This window comes from Myotis myotis, unplaced genomic scaffold (genome assembly GCF_014108235.1).
Source record: "Myotis myotis isolate mMyoMyo1 unplaced genomic scaffold, mMyoMyo1.p scaffold_m19_p_10, whole genome shotgun sequence".
Lineage (NCBI taxonomy): Eukaryota > Metazoa > Chordata > Mammalia > Chiroptera > Vespertilionidae > Myotis > Myotis myotis.
The window spans coordinates 39,287,998-39,307,088 of NW_023416314.1; the positions used below are offsets into that span (position 1 = coordinate 39,287,998).

At 47.3% G+C, this 19,091-nt stretch overlaps 1 protein-coding gene, 1 long non-coding RNA gene and 1 other non-coding gene across 11 annotated transcripts in view; 2 read left to right on the forward strand and 1 right to left on the reverse strand.

Moving 5' to 3' along the window:
* Window positions 1-16,912, forward strand: part of C2CD3 (C2 domain containing 3 centriole elongation regulator) — a 115,104-nt gene extending 98,192 nt beyond the window's left edge. For 7 of the 9 annotated variants that reach the window (XM_036324994.1, XM_036324991.1, XM_036324992.1 and 4 more), the window contains one exon: window positions 16,115-16,912. In XM_036324994.1, coding sequence (XP_036180887.1) covers window positions 16,115-16,273 — 159 coding nt within the window. In that variant the 3' untranslated portion in view covers window positions 16,274-16,912. The remainder of the gene's footprint in view (window positions 1-16,114) is intronic. The other 2 variants (XR_004970378.1, XM_036324998.1) reach the window with 2 other exon arrangements.
* The window catches only part of LOC118664655, a 28,118-nt gene continuing 9,421 nt past the window's right edge, over window positions 395-19,091 (reverse strand). Inside the window, exon 5 of the long non-coding RNA XR_004970383.1 lies at window positions 395-576. This is a non-coding gene — a long non-coding RNA (uncharacterized LOC118664655). The remainder of the gene's footprint in view (window positions 577-19,091) is intronic.
* On the forward strand, window positions 13,259-13,365 carry LOC118665642. Its single transcript, XR_004970719.1, has one exon. It is a non-coding gene; the product is annotated as a U6 spliceosomal RNA (small nuclear RNA).

The window sequence follows — 19,091 nt, forward strand, 5'->3', positions numbered from 1 at the left end:
CCAACCTAACAGTAATCCTTTTGTGGTCGATATTTGAATAGCATGTTTCTATCCTCACACTGGCTGTGACCTGCCCTGAGTGTGATTCTCATTCTCTCACTCCCACCACAGTCCAGGTGTTCATGTGTGCACAGCACAGGGAGGAGGCTGGGTGGTTATTTTTCATACGTACTGAGTTCTGTCTGCAAAATGGGTCGGTCTCTGCTTGTTGGGGTCCAGCCCCAACAGGTCCAGGGGTTCCCCAAGGTGTGGATGGAGTCAGCGAAGAAGGAATGACACGGAGGCAGCAGCGTTCAGTTGATCAGCATAGTTGGGTTCTCTTGCATGGTTCTGTGGCCAGGATCTCCAGCCAGGTTCTGTCCAGGTTCTCTTGCCATGTTCTCGCTAGGTTCTCCAGCCAGGTTCTGTCCAGGTTCTTTAGCCATGTTCTCTCAATAGGTTCTCCAGCCAGGTTCTCTCACCAGGCTCTCCAGCCAGGTTCTGTCCAGGTTCTATCCAGGTTCTCTAGCCATGTTCTCTTGATAGGTCCAAATCCCAGCTCTTGTCTTTTCCCCCTTGGCACAGCACTTAACCTTCCTTGAGGGTGGCAAGAAAAATAACTACTTTTCTAATCATTCAATATATACTTATCATTAGGCATTGTGCTGGGTATACAATAGTAAATAAGACAAATTCCAAGTCTTCATGGACCACAAAGAGTAAACAAAAAAATAAAATATTTATAGATTGTGGTGAGTACTGGGTACTCTGATTAAAAACAGGGTCTCTGAAGAGTCTGCATTTCAGCTGAAAGATGACCAATGTGGTGCTTGCCTGGTACCAGGCACAGTTCTAAGCACTTTATATTAACTGACATATTTCAGCAACGTAAGGAGGGACATATTTTTTCCCTACTTTAAGGTGAGGAAATTGAGGTACACAGAGATTAAATAACTTGCCTTACACAGGTAGTAAATGGTAGAGCCTGAACTGGAAACCAGTCAGTTTGATTTCAAAATCGGTGTTCCTAACTACTTAATGTACTATACTGAGAAGGAGCCGTGTAAGCAGCTTGGAGAGAGTATACCAGGCAGAGAACACAACAAATGCAAAGACCCTCAGGCTGAAAGAGCTTGGCCTGATCTAGGAACTGACTCGGAGCTCGTGGCACTGGAACGTAGAGACTGACATAATGAGTCAAAGGGCCAGATCATGAAGGACATGTAAATCATGGAAAGGACTTTTGATTTTATTCTAAAGGCAGGGCTGTCCATCTAAGTGTGTTAAGCAGAAGAGTGAGAGCTAATTCAATTTTAAAGGCTTCATCCAAGGTGCTGAGTGGAGAATGGGTTGTCTTTCAGATTTGGCAGCACGATGGTCATTGGTGGCCTTGAAAGAGTAATTGCAGTGATGTTGTGGAGAAAGGTGCCGTGAAGTACAGCTGCCTGCCAGGCACTATTCTCAATCATGGGGTAAACTAGGCACAAAGCACCTGCCTCATGGAACTTTAAAAAAAACAAGATAATTTCAGAGAATAATACATGCACTATGGGCAAAACATATTAGCTTGTTTATTAATTATAATTACTAACCCCTATTTAATGCTTACTATGCACTAAACATTATTCTAAGTATTTTACATATATAAACTCTTTCTTCCAATGATGCAGTGAGGTGGTACTGTTATTATTCCCATTTAAAAAAATGAGAAAACTGAGGCTCAGAGCTTCCCAGGCCAACCTACTAGGTATTATTATTTCTATTTTATAGAGATGCATAAAGATTCAGTCACTTGCTCAGGGTCTCCCAACTAGTAAGTCACTCTAAATGTATGACTCCAAACTCTATGCTTTTCATTACACCACCTTAAAATTGTGACACTTGTCTTATGGTGTATTTTTCTAGCCAATTTGCCTTCTTTTAAGTAGACTTTATTTTGCCATTAACATTTAAACATTTTTTTATGCTTTCCCAGAGCCTACTTTGATGACAGATGGGGTCAGTGCAGAAGTACCCTAAGAGCCTGAGGGTATAGTCCTAAAGAGAAGCCTTTAGATGTCTGGTCCTTTTACTGGTTTTCCTTCTCTCTCTCTCCCTCAACTTCCCCAGCACCATTTCCAGGACATCTCATTGATTTGGCACATGGATCAACCTAAGTCCCCACACATCTCAGTTTTTATCAAATTTGTACATCCTCTCTGAGTCCCCACCCAGGAACTCTGCATTTTTGTGGCCTTTGTTCCTAGTCTGGTTGTGGTCATCAGCTCACCTCTTTCCTCTCTGCATCTTCCTTGCATGTCCCATACATACCCATCAGCATTTACTTGAGGGTCATGGGACTACATCCAAGCAGCAAGCACAAGCTTGTGAGCAAAACTTCCAGGGAGTGAAATACTTAATCTGCTACTCAGTAGCTAAGTTTCCGAGTCTCAGGATCCTTATAAATAACACCAGGCTAATAAAATTGTTACCTGATAGCGAGAATTACCCTGGAGGAAAGAAACAGACACTGTCCGCTTCCTTTCCCTCTCCCCCTATCAGCCAAGTGGGTGAAGGGTCAGTGAGTCATGCCCCTTGGGAAGGGAGGTCTGTGAGCCACTTGGAGCTGTTATCCCTCACCTGCCAAGCAGAACTTATGTTCCTGCCCTGTGTTTTTGCCTTCATAATGTGCCGACTCCCACGGGAACATACTGTCTTTGATCTATTAAACATACGATAAAAATATGGGAGAGGGAGAAAGAATTTTCGCTTCAGTTAAAAAACAAGTCTAGTTTTTGTTGTTGTTAATCATCACCCAAGGATATTTGTTCCATTGACTTTTCAGAGAGAATGGAAGGGAAGTGGGGAGAGAGAGAAACATCGACGTGAGAGAGACACTTGACTGGTTGCCTCCTGCACGCACCCCTCTGGGACCAGGGATCAAGCCTGCAACCTTTCAGTCCGCAGGCCAATGCTCAAACCAGGTAGTGCTCCAGTCTCTTTTCTTTCTTGCTCACAAAATATTATTTGCTGATCTCAGGGTCAGCTCTCTCCTTAAGACCTCATTTCTGGGTCCTCGTTAGGGTAACCAGTCATCACAGTTCACACCCAAAACGGTCCCATTTTCAGCACTGAAAGTCCCACAATCCAGGAAACCTCAGGAGGTTGGTCATCCTCACTGCTCATGGCCTCTCTCACTACTTGATGCATTTGTACCTACGTTTTCTGAGCCATGCTCTTGGCTGGGTGCCAGCCAGTGCCAACTAACCTAGGGATCAAGTATGTGTTTAAGGCACAAGTAGAGCCACCAAAAATTAAGGGGTTGGGGGAGGAGAGGAATTTTAAGAATTACATATATTTTTTTAAAAACATTGCAATAGTCACCATGGGATCAATCAGAACTTACTATCTTCTTTATGTGTCTGATTTATTTTAGACTTCATTGTGAATTATATTTGGGCAAGGGCACCTTAATCATCTCAGCTTGGGGTCTCTGAAGGACTTAAAAGTGGACTTACTGAAAATTTTAAGACATAAAACAGTATTTTATATTTACCCCATACTTATATCTTGTGTTTCTTTCATTCTTCACATCCTGATTTCAGTCTAGGGCCTTTCCCTTCAGTATGAAGGGAATTCATACATTGTAAAGGAAATTCCTTTAGAATTTTATGTAGTGCAGATCTACTGGTAACTGATGTTCTCAGCTTCAGTTGTCTAGAAATATCTTTATTTGCCTTCATTTTTTAAAGGCTTTTTTTCCCACTGGATGTAGAACAACTTGAATGTTGTTTCTTTTAGCATTTAGAACTGTCTACACTGTTGATTTCCAGTTTCCAGTGAGAAGCAACCATCATTCTTATTGTTGTTGCCCTAAATGTAATGTGACCTTTATCTCTGGCTCCTAAGATTTTTCTCTTCGGTTTTCAACAGTTTGACTACAGTGTTTATAGTTGTGGAGAGGGGGTAGGGTAAGGAAAGGGGAGCACATAAGTCTCTTCAACATTATTAATAACTAGTAGCCCTGTGCATGAATCCATGTGCCAGTAACTTGCCGCCGCCCTCCAGTAGCTCTCTGCCCGCTGCCCCCCCCTCCCCCCTATAGCTTGCTGTCCTGCCCCCTCCTGTAGCTCTCTGCCACAAGCTTGTAGCTCTCTGCTCCACCCTCCTGCTGATCTGTGATCTGGTCGTTATGGGTCGGTCATTGGTCATTACGTAATGACCATTTGCATATTATATCTTTATTATATGGGATGTTTTAATTCTTAGGTTTGGTTTTCTGGATTTATAGATGTTAATTTTTATTATGTTCATAATTTACATGTGTTGCATAGATTCTTTGATGCGTTACATGATGAAATCACAAAATCGTATTAATTAAAAGTTTAAGAATGATTGAAGGTTGGCAAAATGGAGACACCAACTCCTCCCATAAATTTGGCAATTGGAGCAGAGAAACAGCATAGTGACTGGAGTAGCAGTGAGTTCAAGGGAGGTGTTTTGGTTTTGTGTTTTAAATATGGGACCAGCTAGAACTTTCTGTATGCTAATGCAGTGATCCAGTAGAGAAAGGGAGAAGGGGAAGATGCAGGAGAGGGAGAGAAAATAGGCACAATCAACAGCTCAAAGTGAGAGATGAGGGGAGGACAGGAGCCCTATCCTGTACCTCCATTTGAGGATTCCATCTATTCTGCCTCCTCCTAAGGCCAGCCTTGGCCTGAAGGCAGAAGAAGAGGATTTGAGAGGCTGCTGGTCTCTTCTCAGCCAGTGTGTTGGGATGGGTGTGTTGTAGCTGACCTGCTTCCGGGCCAGGGCAAGTGATTCGTCCTCAAAAAGAGAGCTTGTAAGTGCTGGCTCAGTTGCTCTGGCTTCACCATAAGCTCTAAGGGAGGGCCTAATCCTTCACTCCACATTGAAACCCTCCAGACCAGCAGCTGACAACCAATGGTCTGTGAGGTGCGAAAGGTTGGCGACCACTGCTCCAGACTGTCTCTACTTCAGGAATTTGTGGAGCAGGCTTTTCCCCTCCCTACTCCATGTATCGTGGATACAGGTCTTTTTGTGACATTAGTCAAGTCTTCTGGTCTTCCTGAGTTTGTTTTCTTATCTGCCAGATGGGGTCATGTTACAGAAAAACCGGAGAAGAACCAAGCAACGCTCTGAGAGTTTGGAGTTACACTATTCACCACAGTGGGCTTAGGGAAATGAATCCAAATTCTAAGCAAAGCTACAAGCAGAACTTCCCTTTTTATGGAAGAGCCAGCCCTTTGTGCGCTTAGTGGTTATCTTGCTGGCGGCCTAGAAAACTACACAGTTCTCATGGCATTGGGCGTATCTAGTCTCTGGCCTACAAGGTCAGACAGCTAAGTTTATCTTCCTCATTATTCAAGCAGGCTAAAGCGGGCTAGAAAGCAAAGTTATTTTTTCAGAATACGAGGCCGTCTAAAGAATAGCAGAGAATTCGAAACAGTAGTTTTACAGAATAGGGGTTTGCCTTCACAATCAGGCCTCCCAGGGTGCTTGTCCTGTAGAATACCACGTGCCACACAGGTTGGGAATAGAGGCCATCCCTTGGCTCACCTTTCTCATGACAGTTTCGTCTTATAATTGTTGCCTCTTCGGGAAGGAAAGGAGGGAGCCTGGCTGGCGTGGCTCAGTGGTTGAGCATCAGCCTACGAACCAGGATATCTTTGATTCCAGGTCAGGGCACATGCCTGGCTATGGGCTCGATCCCCAGGAGCGGTCGTGCAGGAGGCAGCCAATCAATGATTCTTTCTCATCATTTATGTTTCTGTCTCTCTCCCTTCCTCTCTGTAATGAATAAAAATATTTTAAAAAACAAAGAGAAGGATGGCAGGTTGAGCAGGTTTCACATTGCTTGTGAATCTGTCAAGTTCTGCCTCAGCTTCCTCTTCCAGGGATGAAGTACCTCTTCAAGGGACAGCTTCCTGGTTTTATTTAAAGTTACTTCTGGCTCTGTTTGCTTAGCCACCATGAGCAAACTAGTTTTATCAACTTCCCTAAAAGGGGAGGAAAGAATATAAAACTAATTTGCATGTTGTTTTCCCCAGGCTTATGTCTTCTGCTCTTGTAGGAATTTATTTAGGAAAATCTCAACCACTTAGTTATTTCCGTTGTTATTTACAGTTTGATGACTCTCAAATCCCTATCTTCTGTCTAGACTTCTCTCCCATACTGCAGATACTCATGGATCCAACTGTATCCTAGATGTCTTTTCTTTGATGTGTTACAGACAGTTCACTATATTCAAAACATGAGCCTGTCATGTTCCTTTGCATACCCTTGACCGCCTACACTTATCTCCGTAAACTCAATCAGAGCATAGGTGTCATCTTCACCGCTTCCGACTCTAGCCCCCTGGATTCTCAGCCAGTCTCTTACCAAGGCCTGTTAATGCCAACCCCTGAATATCTTTTGAAACCACTTTTCATCAATTCTTTAGTCCCAGTCATCTCGCCCATGACTATTTCTGACCAGTCACTCATATCCACACTTTCTCAGCACTATCCACTCTCCATACTGCAGCCACTGTGATCTCCCACTGTAATCAAACTTTAACCCACTTTACCACTGGAGTGGGAGGGCCTCTTCAAGATTGCCAAAAAAAAAAAACCTCCATATTCCTAAATCAGTTATCCAGTCTGAGTGCCCAGTTTACTTGACCTCTCAGCAGCAAGGGACATAGTTGGTCTCTCTACTTTAAACACTTTCTTCACTGGTTTCTAAGGCAGCCGTCTCTCTTGGTTCTCCTCCTCTCTCATTGGCAGCTCCTGCTTGGCCTGTACTGGTTCTCCCTCATTTCCCCTGCTTGTTAATAGAAGGGTGACCCAGAGCATAGTTGTTAGACTTCTCTATGTACACGTACTTTGTAGGTGACCCCATTTCATCTGAAGACTTTAAATTCCCTCTATATGGTAAAGACTCCTTATGGCTACTTAGCTCAGATCTCTCCCTCCTGTAATTCTAGGCTCATAGTCCAACTGCCTCCTCAACATCTCCACTTGGATATCTAACTGGTATCTCTATGTCCAAAACTCAACCAGATTTTATTCCTCAAACCTGTTCCTCAGTCTTTCCCATCTCGGTTCAGAGATAATCAATCCTTCTAATTTAGTTGTTCAGGCCAAACTTTTAGAATCCTTCCTGATTTCTCTGCCAATCCACCAGGAAATTATGGCAGCTCTGCCTTTAAAATACATCCATATCCAACCACTTTTTACCACCCCCTCTGTTATCACCCTGGCCTAACCCATCATTATCTCTTGTCTAGATTATTGTAGGAGCCTCCTACCTTGCCTCTCTGCTTCTGCCCTTGCCTCTACAGTGTTAAATAAGTCATTGAATAGATCATGTGACTTCTCTGTTGCGAAGTCTTCAATAACTTCAGTTGGTGATTAGGTGAGCCAGAGCTGGGCCTGAGGACAGGAAGGCCAGAGCCAGAGAGTAGGAAGGTAGTTTGAGCCTCAAACTTGAAATATACATCTTTTCGCAAATGCACAAAGACATTCCTGAACCAGATGCAGGAGAAGATAGGAGCTATGGCCCTTTTTGGGGGGAGCTCACAGTTCCACAAGGGAACCAGTTTTATGTCTAAGTCCACCAATTCCTACAAAACACCTGTAATATTTAAAGAGCTGGATCTGGTGCTACAGACCCAGCCTTCAGGGAGTGCACAGTTCTATGAGAGGCACTGGCCTCCAAACCATTCACTAACTTCCTCAAAGGACATTAGCCTATATTAACACTTAAATAAAACAAAGCAAAGAAAATGAGAATAGGGAAAGGAAGACAGCAACATATGGGGTGGCTTGAGTAGAATTCAACAAAGATGACGGAAAGGCTTTGTAGGCTGTGGATTTGGAGAAAAGAAATCTGTCAGAGAATCGCAGCCGGAAGGTACAAACACTATAGTCTAGAGAGAAGGCCAGAGATGAGGAGAGAGGCCTGGACATAAACAATCATGTTAAGACAGGGATCGGGAACAAAGAGCAAGAAGCAACCTGTCATCTGAGCCTTGGCCGCTCTGGCTGCCTACATAACAGCTCCTTACCATGAGATTGCCCTGTCTTGTTCTGTGCCTGCCTTCCCGCAGGCCAGGCTCTGCCACATCATGAATGAGCCCCTAGATTAACCACAGGCGTGGGGTCAAACGCTTCCCAGAGAGTGAGTGTAGGAGGCAGGACGTCGGAGACAAGGCCAGGCAGGTTGCCCACCCTCTCCCACCCTCGTGTTCTCACCTCCACTCAGCCGGACACAGTGTTTCAGACATTATAGTAATCAAGGTGTTCGGCCAGCGGGGAAGCTGAGAGCAGACCTGGTGCCTTGCCCAGGCTCTGCTGCTGGCTTTCTGGGATCTAGGGCAAAGTTTCTCTGGTCTCAATTTGTGGCTGTACTTCCCTCTTCCCTCCAGTCGGGCAGTTTGTGTAGTGGTTAGGAGCATGGCCTCTGAATCCAGACTGCTTAGGTTTAAAGCTCAGCTTTCCCACTTACCAGCTGTGTAAACTGGGACAAGTTACCTAACTTTTCTATGCTTCATTTTATCTAAAAAATGGGCACAATAGTACCTGCTGCCTGGGTTTTGTTTAGGATTAACTGGGTAAGATAATGTACAGTCTTTGAACCGTTCTTAGCACGCAACATAGTAAGAACTATACAATGTTAACTGTTGTAATTTTTATCATTTGTATTGAAATGTCTTCTCTCTTAGGCTGTTACATCTTGGGTGAACTGGTAGGAAAGAAATACTAAGGGATAGAGACATGATCAGAAGCTTAGCACTGGGAACAGGGAGCTGAGAAATATGGAAAGCATTGCTCAGGACTGTAGCATTTACTGGGTGCTCAATTCAGACCCAGAGTTAGAGGCCCAGAACAACACACTGCCCCACCTAAGAGTGATAGGGCCCTAGCCACAGCAGTCCATGGCCTGCCTGTCTATGAGTCTTAAGGCATTAAGTCTGCTGCTTTTCTCCCAGGAACCCAAGGAATTTTTCTGTCCCTTGATTTCCCTTTTCCAAACCCAGAGACATCTGATATACAATCGCCCGGCCAGTGTTGCTCAGTGGTTGAGCATTTTTGGTCAGGGCATGTGCCTGAGTTGTGGGCTCGACCCCCTGTGAGGGGTATGCAAGAGGCAGCCAATCAATGATCTCTCATTATTGATGTTTCTATCTCTCCTTCTCCCTATCTCTAAAATCAATAAAAACATTAAAAAATAAAATAAAAGCCCAGCTGCTGTGGCTCCGTGGTTGAGCATCAACCTATGAACCAGGAGGTCACGGTTCCATTCCCAGTCAGGACACATGCCCAGGTTGCAGGCTCGATCCCCAGTGGGGTGTGTGCAGGAGGCAGCCAGTCAATGATTCTCTCTCATCATTGATGTTTTTAATCTCCCTGTCCCTTCCTCTCTGAAATCAATAAATAAAAATAAAAAATATACAATCCTGACAAAGAAGCCCAACCACCACAAAATCACCAGATCAGATCAGCAAGGAAACTTCCTGAGCCTGGTGTCTTCTGTCCTCAGCCTGTGCTCCAGGCCTGATGGCTGAACTGTCCCTCTTGGAGCTGGAGGCCCATTTTTGTGAGCCACCAAGACTCTAGCCCTCTGCAGAGCCCCAAGAGGAGACCTAAAGATTAAAGGGCTTCTGATAAGGGCCACACAAAGCTTTGGGAAGGAGATGAACTCCCTGCTCAAGGATGGACAGAAATCAGGGGAAATAGCTAGAATTGGCTGATGCCCACCCTGGCCCAGAATGCAATTTGACAGGCTCCTCAAGGGAAAGGACCAATTGTCACTTTAACCCTCACCTCTCAGGAATCTGGACTTTTGGGCCCTCTCACTGACGGCATGGGTTCAAAAGGTTGAGGAGTCTGGATCTAGTCAGGCCTCTTCATTGGGTAGATGACGAGACAGGCCTAAGGTGAGGGAGTGATCCTAGGCCCTGGGGAACAGCCTGTTGTCAGGGAAGGCTTCTCAAAGGGAGCATGTAGGTAGTGAGATCCACATGATGAGAGCTCTAATGCAGGCATGAAGTGTGAGCTCAGAGCGTGGGCCCCAGCTGTGCTACAGCTGGGCTGGGTGGGTCAGATTAAGATTGGCCTCGTAGGGCTATGCCTGTGGTCTGTATCTTGTCCCCACTTCCCCCTGCTCTTAGCCACAGCTGCTAGGTTTACAGCTCTCTTTAGCACTAAGTCTTAGTCCCGGCCTTCAGAGAGGACTCTGTGAGCCCCACCCCCACCCCAGAAGCAGGCAGCCAGCCAAGGGAGTGAAAGTTGAGCAAGGCAGGCAACTATACTGAGCCCTCACTTGTCTGAAGCAGTGATCTGTTGGCAAGCCCACCTAGCCAGCCAGAACCAAGAGGCTATTAACAGTTTTCAGCTCTGGAAAGTTTTGCTTCCAGCTCCTGAGTCAGTGTTTATCACTTAGGGGAGCTGCTCTGGGAAAGAACAAAACTTCAGTCCTAATGCCAGGCCCAGAGGCTCACTGGGCAGGGCTCAGTGAAGTGGGGAGAGCCTGGCCAGGCCTGGCCTAGCATGCCTTGGGGAGGTGTTGTACCCAGTTCTTCTCTGCTAGGGTGAGGTCCGAGAATAGCAAGGCTTCATTTACTCTCTGCAGCTGGTGTCAGCTGTAGCTCCAGCTGAGCACCTGTGTTTTGCAAGATGTTGTACCTGGCCAGAGCCTTGGCCACATCTGAATTTTATTTCTCAGTTTCACAGTAGACCTGAGGTAAGAAGGCCAAACAGAAGTTCTTAGCTCCATTTGGCAATGACGTTACTGAGACTCAGAGAGAGAAATATTTTGGCTCTAGCAAGTGGGCAGTTGAGCTTGGCCTCAGACCAGTGTTCCTCCCGCTCCACCCCACTGTCTCCCCTGTGAGAAAGTCCCAGGGGTAAGTGGGGGCACCTGCATCTACCTCCCTCCTGGGAACATGTTGTGGCCTTTTCAGGGGGACCCATCTGGGGACTGGAGTGGAGGGAACCCAAATCACAGTGCCTTGGAGAAGATGCCTCACAGGGACATGGCCAAAGAGGGAACCCAGCTGGGTTAAGTCCCTGAGTTACAGAGCCTCCTCTGGCATTATCTGCTCCTCCTGATCCATTTCAGATGGGGAAACCAAGGCCCAGAGAGAAAGTGACTTGCCCAAAATCACTTGTCTAAGAAGCACTAGAGCCAGAACTAGAACCAGCTCCCAGCCAGTTAGCCTCTTCATTTGAGGTGCCTGGGAAGTCCCAAATTTTCCTTCCACCACCATATCTTACTCCTTCCATGACACTTTATTTTCACCCCAGCGGAGTTCTACCTTTTGGCATTAAAATCTCCTTTGAGACACCTGTCTCAAATAATAGGCATTAAGACCTGTTCTTCATGGCCTGAGTGTCCAGGTGTTCAGAAAAAAGGAGGTTCCCATATTTGAAAGTTGGAGAATTTAATGGGAAAGCGGGGTGAGTTTAATGGGGACAGTTGGAGAGCCCCTGGCTTGCTACCATGCTTACCCAGACCATTGGAAAAAACAGTTCTGCCCTTCAACCCAGGACAGTAGTCAAACCTCCACCCCAGATCCCACAGAGGAATATGGTCAGTTTCTCCCCAGACATTTAGGAAGATCCCTCGGCAAGCCCCAGTCCCCTTCTCTGGGTTTTCCATTATCTCTATGTACAGTTCAACCAGGCCCATCACCACTGTTTTCCCAGCAAAGAAATTCCTTCTTCACACTTTTGTTCAAGTTGAGCTTCTACCTGGAACACCCTCTCTCATATTCCACCTTCATGATTTTTCAAGTCCCTCTTCAAAGTATCCTTCCAGGGATGTCACCCCATATATGACACCCACTGTCTAGACTCCAGGGCCCCTACAGCCCCTCAGTCTGAGGATCCTGCTTCCATGTGGGTTCCTCCTGCCTCCCCAGGAAAGCTGAGGTTCCTGCAAATCCCAGGCTATGGTGACAACTTGCTTCTGCCAAAAGGGCTAGCTTCACCTCTGCCCAGCCCCTCCAGGTTGTGTGTTTTAGGGTAGCAATCCTGATGAAGAAAAAACGTTTATTACTAGTCAAGATGTTTTTTAAACCCTGTTGAGGCCAACAAAAACCAAATGCTGCTGAGGGTGTGTTCTCTGTCTTTCCACACCTCTGCCTCACCCTGTACACACAGCCAAGCCCTGGTCCCTGGGCCTGGGCCACACAGATAAGGCCCCCTAAGTCGCTGGGTCTGGGCGTGGGTGCTGGGAGGTTGGCTGGACCAGCCACACTAGATTCAGCTCCAGGGCGGTTGGCCCAGGCAGCAAGTGCAGGCCTGTGCTCATGCTGTTCCCTCCAGTGGATGACCTCATGTCCTTCCCCCAGCTCTGCTGAAACCCTGCTCATCTCAGATCCCACCTCTGTGTGAAGAGTCCTGACCTTTCCAGCTATTAACAGTTGATCCTTTCTCCGTGCTCCCAAGTTCTAGGCCTCATCTCTGATTGTTGGGTAGGTTGGTATTTGTCTCCCCTCTTGCTGAGCAGACCCATGAGGACAGGAACCAGGGCTACCTATTATCCTTAAGAATTAATTAGGTTGGCCTGGCCAGCATAGTTCAGTGGTTGAGCATCGACCTATGAACCAGGAGGTCATGGTTCCATTCCTGGTCAGGGCATATGCCCGAGTTGCAGGCTCAATCCCCCAGAGGGGGGAGGAGGGGGCAGGGGCTTGCAGAAGGCAGCCGATCAGTGATTATCTCTCATCATTAATGTTTCCATCTCTCTCTCCCTCTCCCTTCCTCTCTAAAATCAATAAAATCTATTTAAAAAGAAGAAGAATTGATCATGTTGGCCCAGCCGTCATGGCTCAGTGGTTAAGCTTCAATCCAGGAACCAAAAGATCACTGGTTTGATTCCCAGTCAAGGCACATGCCCAGGTTGTGGGCTCAATCCCAGTAGAGGGCGTGCAGGAGGCAGCCAATCAATGATGTTTCTCTATCATCAGTGTTTCTATCTCTCTTTCCCTCCCCCTTTTTATCTCTCTAAAAATCAATGAAAACATATTTTTTTTAAAAAGAATTGATTAGGTTGAACAGATCTTAGGCTCCTGAAAGGTTTGATGAATCACCAACTAAGATCTTTTGATGGTCATTTCATGAACGGAGGTACTTGGCCCTTCCAATCATGGAGAGCAAGGCCCATCAGAGCTTCTTAAAAACAGAATGCTTCCCCTCTATCAGGACACAGAGGCCTGGTTTTAGAATTTGAGAGAGGACCGATATCTCCGTGGTCCCCTTTCACTGTAGCAGAAAAAGAAATGGAAATTGTGCTCGCTTTGGCAGCACATATACTAAAATTGGAACAGTACAGAGAAGATTAGCATGGCCCCTGCACAAGGATGACACGCAAATTTGTAAAGTGTTCCATATTTTTTTAACCCAGTAATCCCACTTCTAAGAATATATCCCAAGAAACAAGAAACACCAATCAATAAGGATATATGCACCCCTATGTTCATAGCAGCACACTTTACAGTAGCTAAGATTTGGAAGCAGCCTAAGTGCCCATCAGCAGATGAGTGGATTAAAAAACTGTGGTACATCTACACAATGGACTACTACGCTACTATAAAAAAGAAAGAACGCCTACCATTTGCAACAGCATGGATGGACCTGGAGAGCATTATGCTACGCGAAATAAGCCAGTCAGAGAAAGATAAATATCACATGATCTCACTCATTTGTGGAATATAATGAACAACATAAACTGATAAACAAAAACAGATCCAGAGACAGAGAAACATCGATCAGACCGTCAAACCTCAGAGGGAAGGCAGGGGAAGTGGGGGGAAGGGGGAGAGATGAACCAAAGGAATTATATGCATGCATATAAGCATAAACAATGGACATAAACACTAGGGGGGTGAGGGCATGAGCTGGGAGGTGGGGTGGGGGAGATAAGGACACATATGTAATACCTTAATAAAAAAAAAAAATCAAAAACAAAAAAAAGAAATGGAAATTAAGCTGGTGACCCAGAAGGTCCATCTGCAGTACAACTAGATGACTGGAATGGTACTTGGTGTCACTCCTAAATTCTAAATAGTTCAGGAAACAACAATCTTGGATCTTGGGAGTAGAGAAAGGTATGCTGAGGCTTAAAATGCTGAAGAAAGGAGTTGACTCTAAAGATTTGGCACATAGTAGGCCGTACCAACCATGGGTTCCAGAATGAATGAATGAGATATTTGCTACAAGAGACAGACTCCTCCCCACTCAATTTAAGCCTCTGGTCACAGTGGCTTGGTCCCGCCCATTCACTGATCTAACAGCTACCAGGCTCCTATCTTGGATCTGGACCAGTTGGAATCACAAGCATAGATTCAGTTCAGGCCCTTAGGAGCACTCAGTCTGGAAGGGGAAGGTAACGGGCAGTGGCTAGGCAACTGGCCTCCCCTGGTCTGAGGCATTATGGGATGCAGGTGCCTCCCATATTTTGGAAAGAAGAAATGCATACACTAACAAAGGGTTGGTTTCCTTTTTCTCCTTTTAGCCTAGGCCTGCCTGGAAGACGGAACCATATCTTCCAGTCTCTGTTCAGCTCCTAGCACCACTTTGCTCTTGGTTCCCAGGAAATCCTGTCATACCTGAGAGCTTACTCAGGTTGTATGCACTCCATTGGCATTTTAAATTCCAGACTGGCAAGGACCCTTGAGGTTGCCCATCTTCCCCTTTTCCATGGGTGGGGAACTGATGCCCAGGCAGTAGAGCGGGGATGCCTGACTTCCACTCTCCTTATATGCTGGCTGCTATTCTAATTCTTCCAGTAGATCTTTCTGTCTCCCCGCGTAACTGAGCTGTGGAGGTCAAGAAATGAATTCTGTCCATTTCTGTCTCCCTCTCACAGTAGGCATCATAAATAGGTTAAGGAAATGAAGGATCACTAAATGTTACTGATCCCAGAAGCAGCTATAGCTGGGCCTCAGTTTCCCATCAGCAGCAGAGCTTCAGGAAGTGGGGAGGTAGCCTCAAGCTCCTCAGTGCCTGAGGGGTGTGCAATGTGTTCTTCAGCTAGTGAAGGTCACAGCTCCTGGAGCTGGAGGAAGAGAGGTCCATCCAGAGGGCAGGCTGCATGCTGCAAGCTCAGCCCAGTTTGCCTGTGGTGGCGACTCCCATTTCCTTTTAGCACTTCCTCTTCTCCTGCAAGGCCTCCATCTCTTCCCCAGGGTCGTGCTCTCGCCCAGCTGCCAGGGGTAGCTTTCCTGTATAGCTTTGAGCTCCTTCAGGGCAGAAGACTAGCACAGACTAAGCAAGAAAAAAGGTTGAGCAGATGAATGAGTCATAGAGGAGTCGAGGACCACAGTGGACTAGCCCAAATGGAGCACCTTAGGGTGGAATTAGTGCTAACCTGTCCGCTCGAGTCAGAGAGATGTTTGATAGTAGGACCATGAGTATGTGCTTCATGTCAGCTGCAGCTTGAGGAACTCCAAGGGCCAACAGAGTATATTATTCACCAACATCTTCTTCCCAGAAGTTGAATATATTCCCGGTGTCACACGTGGGACAGACATAACTCAGAGGACAAATGTCTTGTCTAGACTCATACAGACACAGAATGGATGAGGCTTCAGACCCATCCTAGAGGGGACTGCCCCTCCGGAGGCCTAGAAAGAGTCTGAGCTGGTTCACATCTTAGCTGCTACTCCAAGCTGTGGGACCTTGAGTTCATTTCACTTGAACTGTAGTTTCCTCATCCATGACATGAGAGTGATGTACCCACCCATGGGGTTGAGGTAAGGATTATACAAGATCAGGTATGTAGCCGAAACCGGTTTGGCTCAGTGGATAGAGCGTCGGCCTGCGGACTGAAAGGTCCCAGGTTCGATTCCGGTCAAGGGCATGTACCTGGGTTGCGGGCACATCCCCAGTGGGAGATGTGCAGGAGGCAGCTGATCGATGTTTCTCTCTCATCGATGTTTCTAACTTTCTATCTCTCTCCCTTCCTCTCTGTGAAAAATCAATAAAATATATTTTAAAAAAAAAAAGATCAGGTATGTAAAGTGCTTTGTAAACCAGTAAGCTCTGCATCACTGTTAGCCAAAGGACCAAAAGATGAGAGGAACCAAAGCCATCTCTTGGTGGTGCCACATCCTCAGTGCTAACCTAGCTGACTTCCTCTCCAGGACAAGAGTGAAGGCACTGGAAGCGCCCCGTCCCGAAGGCCTTGTCGCCCAAGACCTAACTCGCTGCCTCCTAACCTGTCTGAAGAAGAAACTCGCAGAATCGCACGGATATTTTCTTCCCAGTACTCCCAGAAAGACTCACGCAGCCTGAGAGACTGAAGGAAGGAGCCCCTGCCCACCACCCTCAGCCTCGTCCAGCTCGCAGGAGTGCCAGGTCTCCTCTCTGGGCTGTGAGAGTCCTGAAACCACTAGGCTAGTTCATGGGCTCCCCGAGATCCAGACAGCACATAGACAGTGAGAGCATCCAAACCGGCCCCTTGTCCACCTGCAAGGACTTTGGCTTCTTCCTGATATATTGAGGCAAAGACTAGAAATGGAATGGATTCCAGCACCCAACTGGCCCACTTGTCTTTTGAAGGGACCCACTCAGGCATCTTTTGGCTGAGAAACTCCTCCCAATGTCCTTGACACAGCATACTGCTGGCATGAGCTCACTCTCTGCCTGTGATGGGCCATTTCTGCCTTAAAGGTGTTGGGGGAAAGTGTAGACTGCATTGTGCATAAATGAAGAAATGCTACACCACCTTCAGTTCATTTGCTTGGGAATAAGGATATTTTATAGCTCTAAATTATTTTATGCTGTGTTGAATTAGTAGGAGAGGAGGGGGAAATCACCTCCTTCAAACATTTTATCTGATTGTCTGAAATTCTAACCATGCTTTTAACTTATTGTTTTCACCCAGTTCTGAAGGTCATTGTTCCTGCCTGTGTTTGAATAAAATCATATTGGTATTTGTATTCTGTGCACAAGTATTTCCTGGGTTGGCCCCTGGACAGGAGGGTTAGGAATTCCCCAAAGATCGGGTTGATCCAGATTAGGGTGACACCCATTACTTCTTTGCTGGTGCCTCAAATCTATCAGCAAAGTAAAGGGAGTCTCCTGCAACAAGTCGTCTCAGAATTCCCCACCTCTCCGGGATGGGTGGCTCTGGCTTAGACTGTCAGACCTCAAACTGAGCAGCTACTGAAGACAAGGCCTGCAGGGGAGATAAGGACAAAGATGTGCAGAGTGGCTGCGACAGGCTAGAAGGGAGCTAACATGGAGGGTCCTGCTTTCTACTCCTAAGCACAGGTCATTTCACTTAATCCAAAAAAAACAACAACTCTATAACCTACATGTTAGGTTTCCCATTTTAGAGTTAACTAAAGCTCAGTGAAGTTAATTTGCCTCTGTTGATGTAGCTAGGAAGTGAACCACCACACAAGACATCTCCAGAGATGTCGCAAGGCTTCTGCACTCAGTGACCAAAACAGGACACAGCCAGTAAGTGCTGTGAATTCAGGGACTCTATGGAGAAAGGCCACGTGGGTTGGAGCAGTCAGTGAAGGCTTCCTAGAACCGAGAAGTCGAGGTGAGCCCAGAGAGAGAACCCAGAGGGTCCTCGGGCCACATGCATCTGGGGATAGAGAAGACACCACTCACCCAGTCGCGCCCCCCCCCCCCCCCCCGGCTTGACTCTCCCTGCATCTGAGCCTCTGTTGCCTCATCTGTAAAATGGAGATAACCCCAGCTTCATAGGGTTGGTGTGAAGAATAAATGAGATGACATTTGTGAAAGGGCTTCGCCGGCACTTGGCACTTAGTGGAGGCTTAGGAACTGTCAGCCCCGCCCACAACCTCCACACTCTTCTGGACAGGCAAGCGCACCAGTAACTGTGCGATAGGCAGGACGTGCCCACGGAGGGTACACCGTGATGCAGGACCCCAGGGACGGACACGGTGCCCTCATCAGTGAAGTGCCCTCAGACCAGCCTGCCCTCCTTCATCTGTTCGCCTCAGCCCCCTCGCCTGCCAGCTCACCCCCTCCCCAGAGCCTCCTCCTCAAGCCACCAGCCCAGAGTGTTAAGGCCTGGGGTTATTCCTCCCTTGAGGCCACAGAGAACCTGCAGTGGAGCAGTCGGGCCCAGGCCTGAGGTGTTAAGCTGGTGGAGAATATTCCTTCTAAATCCTCTTCAGGTCCTGTAAATAGCCTGATCAGGTCGAGTTAGGATAAGGCCGTAGGAGGACACGGCTGCTTCCACCCAGGCCCAGGGCAGCCTTCGTGACGTAGACACTCTGAGGGTCTGAAATCCACTGCACCCCGGAAGCTGGGTCTGTTTGCCAGTGACAGCTCAGAGGTGAAACACGGTGCAGGGTCATGCCGAATGAGTACCTGTTTGTTCCCACCAGCAGCAGCAGAGCTATCCTTGTCTCCCCCACTTCCCTTTGAGCGCTTCCTTTGTGGAGACCTGAAAATGGGTGTTTCTGATGACCCACAGCTTGATCCCAGCTCAGAGCAGCCAACCTTGGGACTTCTAGAGCAGGCTGGGTTCTAGGGACAGAACCAAAGCAGACAGGCCTGGCCCCGCCCTCAAGAAGCTCTCAGGCCAGTGTAAGCTGAGCCAGCCCGCCTGCCTGCCCTCTGACTTTCTCCAGGGCCCACTGTCCCCTAGTTTGGGTTCCTACTGTGTATCCCTCCCCAGATACAGTGCCCACTGCAATTCACCCACCACCTCGAGGCCAGCATTTTCAGGTGGAACCTGGAACCTATGTCCTGAGCCCTCCCCACCTCAGTGGCCCCCCAGCCACTTCTCTAACAACATGTACACAACTGCCTGTCCTGCTGACATTAGGGCAGGGCCTGGTTCTCGGAGGAGGACAGGCTTTGTACCTGAGCATCTGGACTTGTGATCATCTGCCTCGAGGCCATGGCTCTGTGCCCAAATCCAGCATCGGCCTCTGCCTACTCTGCCCCACCCAGTTCATTCCCTTCCCTTCCCAGCCCTCTCTTCCTCTCGTCCCCTGCCCTCTCCTCCCCTCATTCCTTCCCCTTCTCTTTTCTCTGTCACCTGGGTTCTAGGTTCAGATGTGCCCAACCCTTACCCTCAGTGCCTACCAGACAGCAGCTGCTTCAGAGGACCCTTCCCATCCCGCCCCC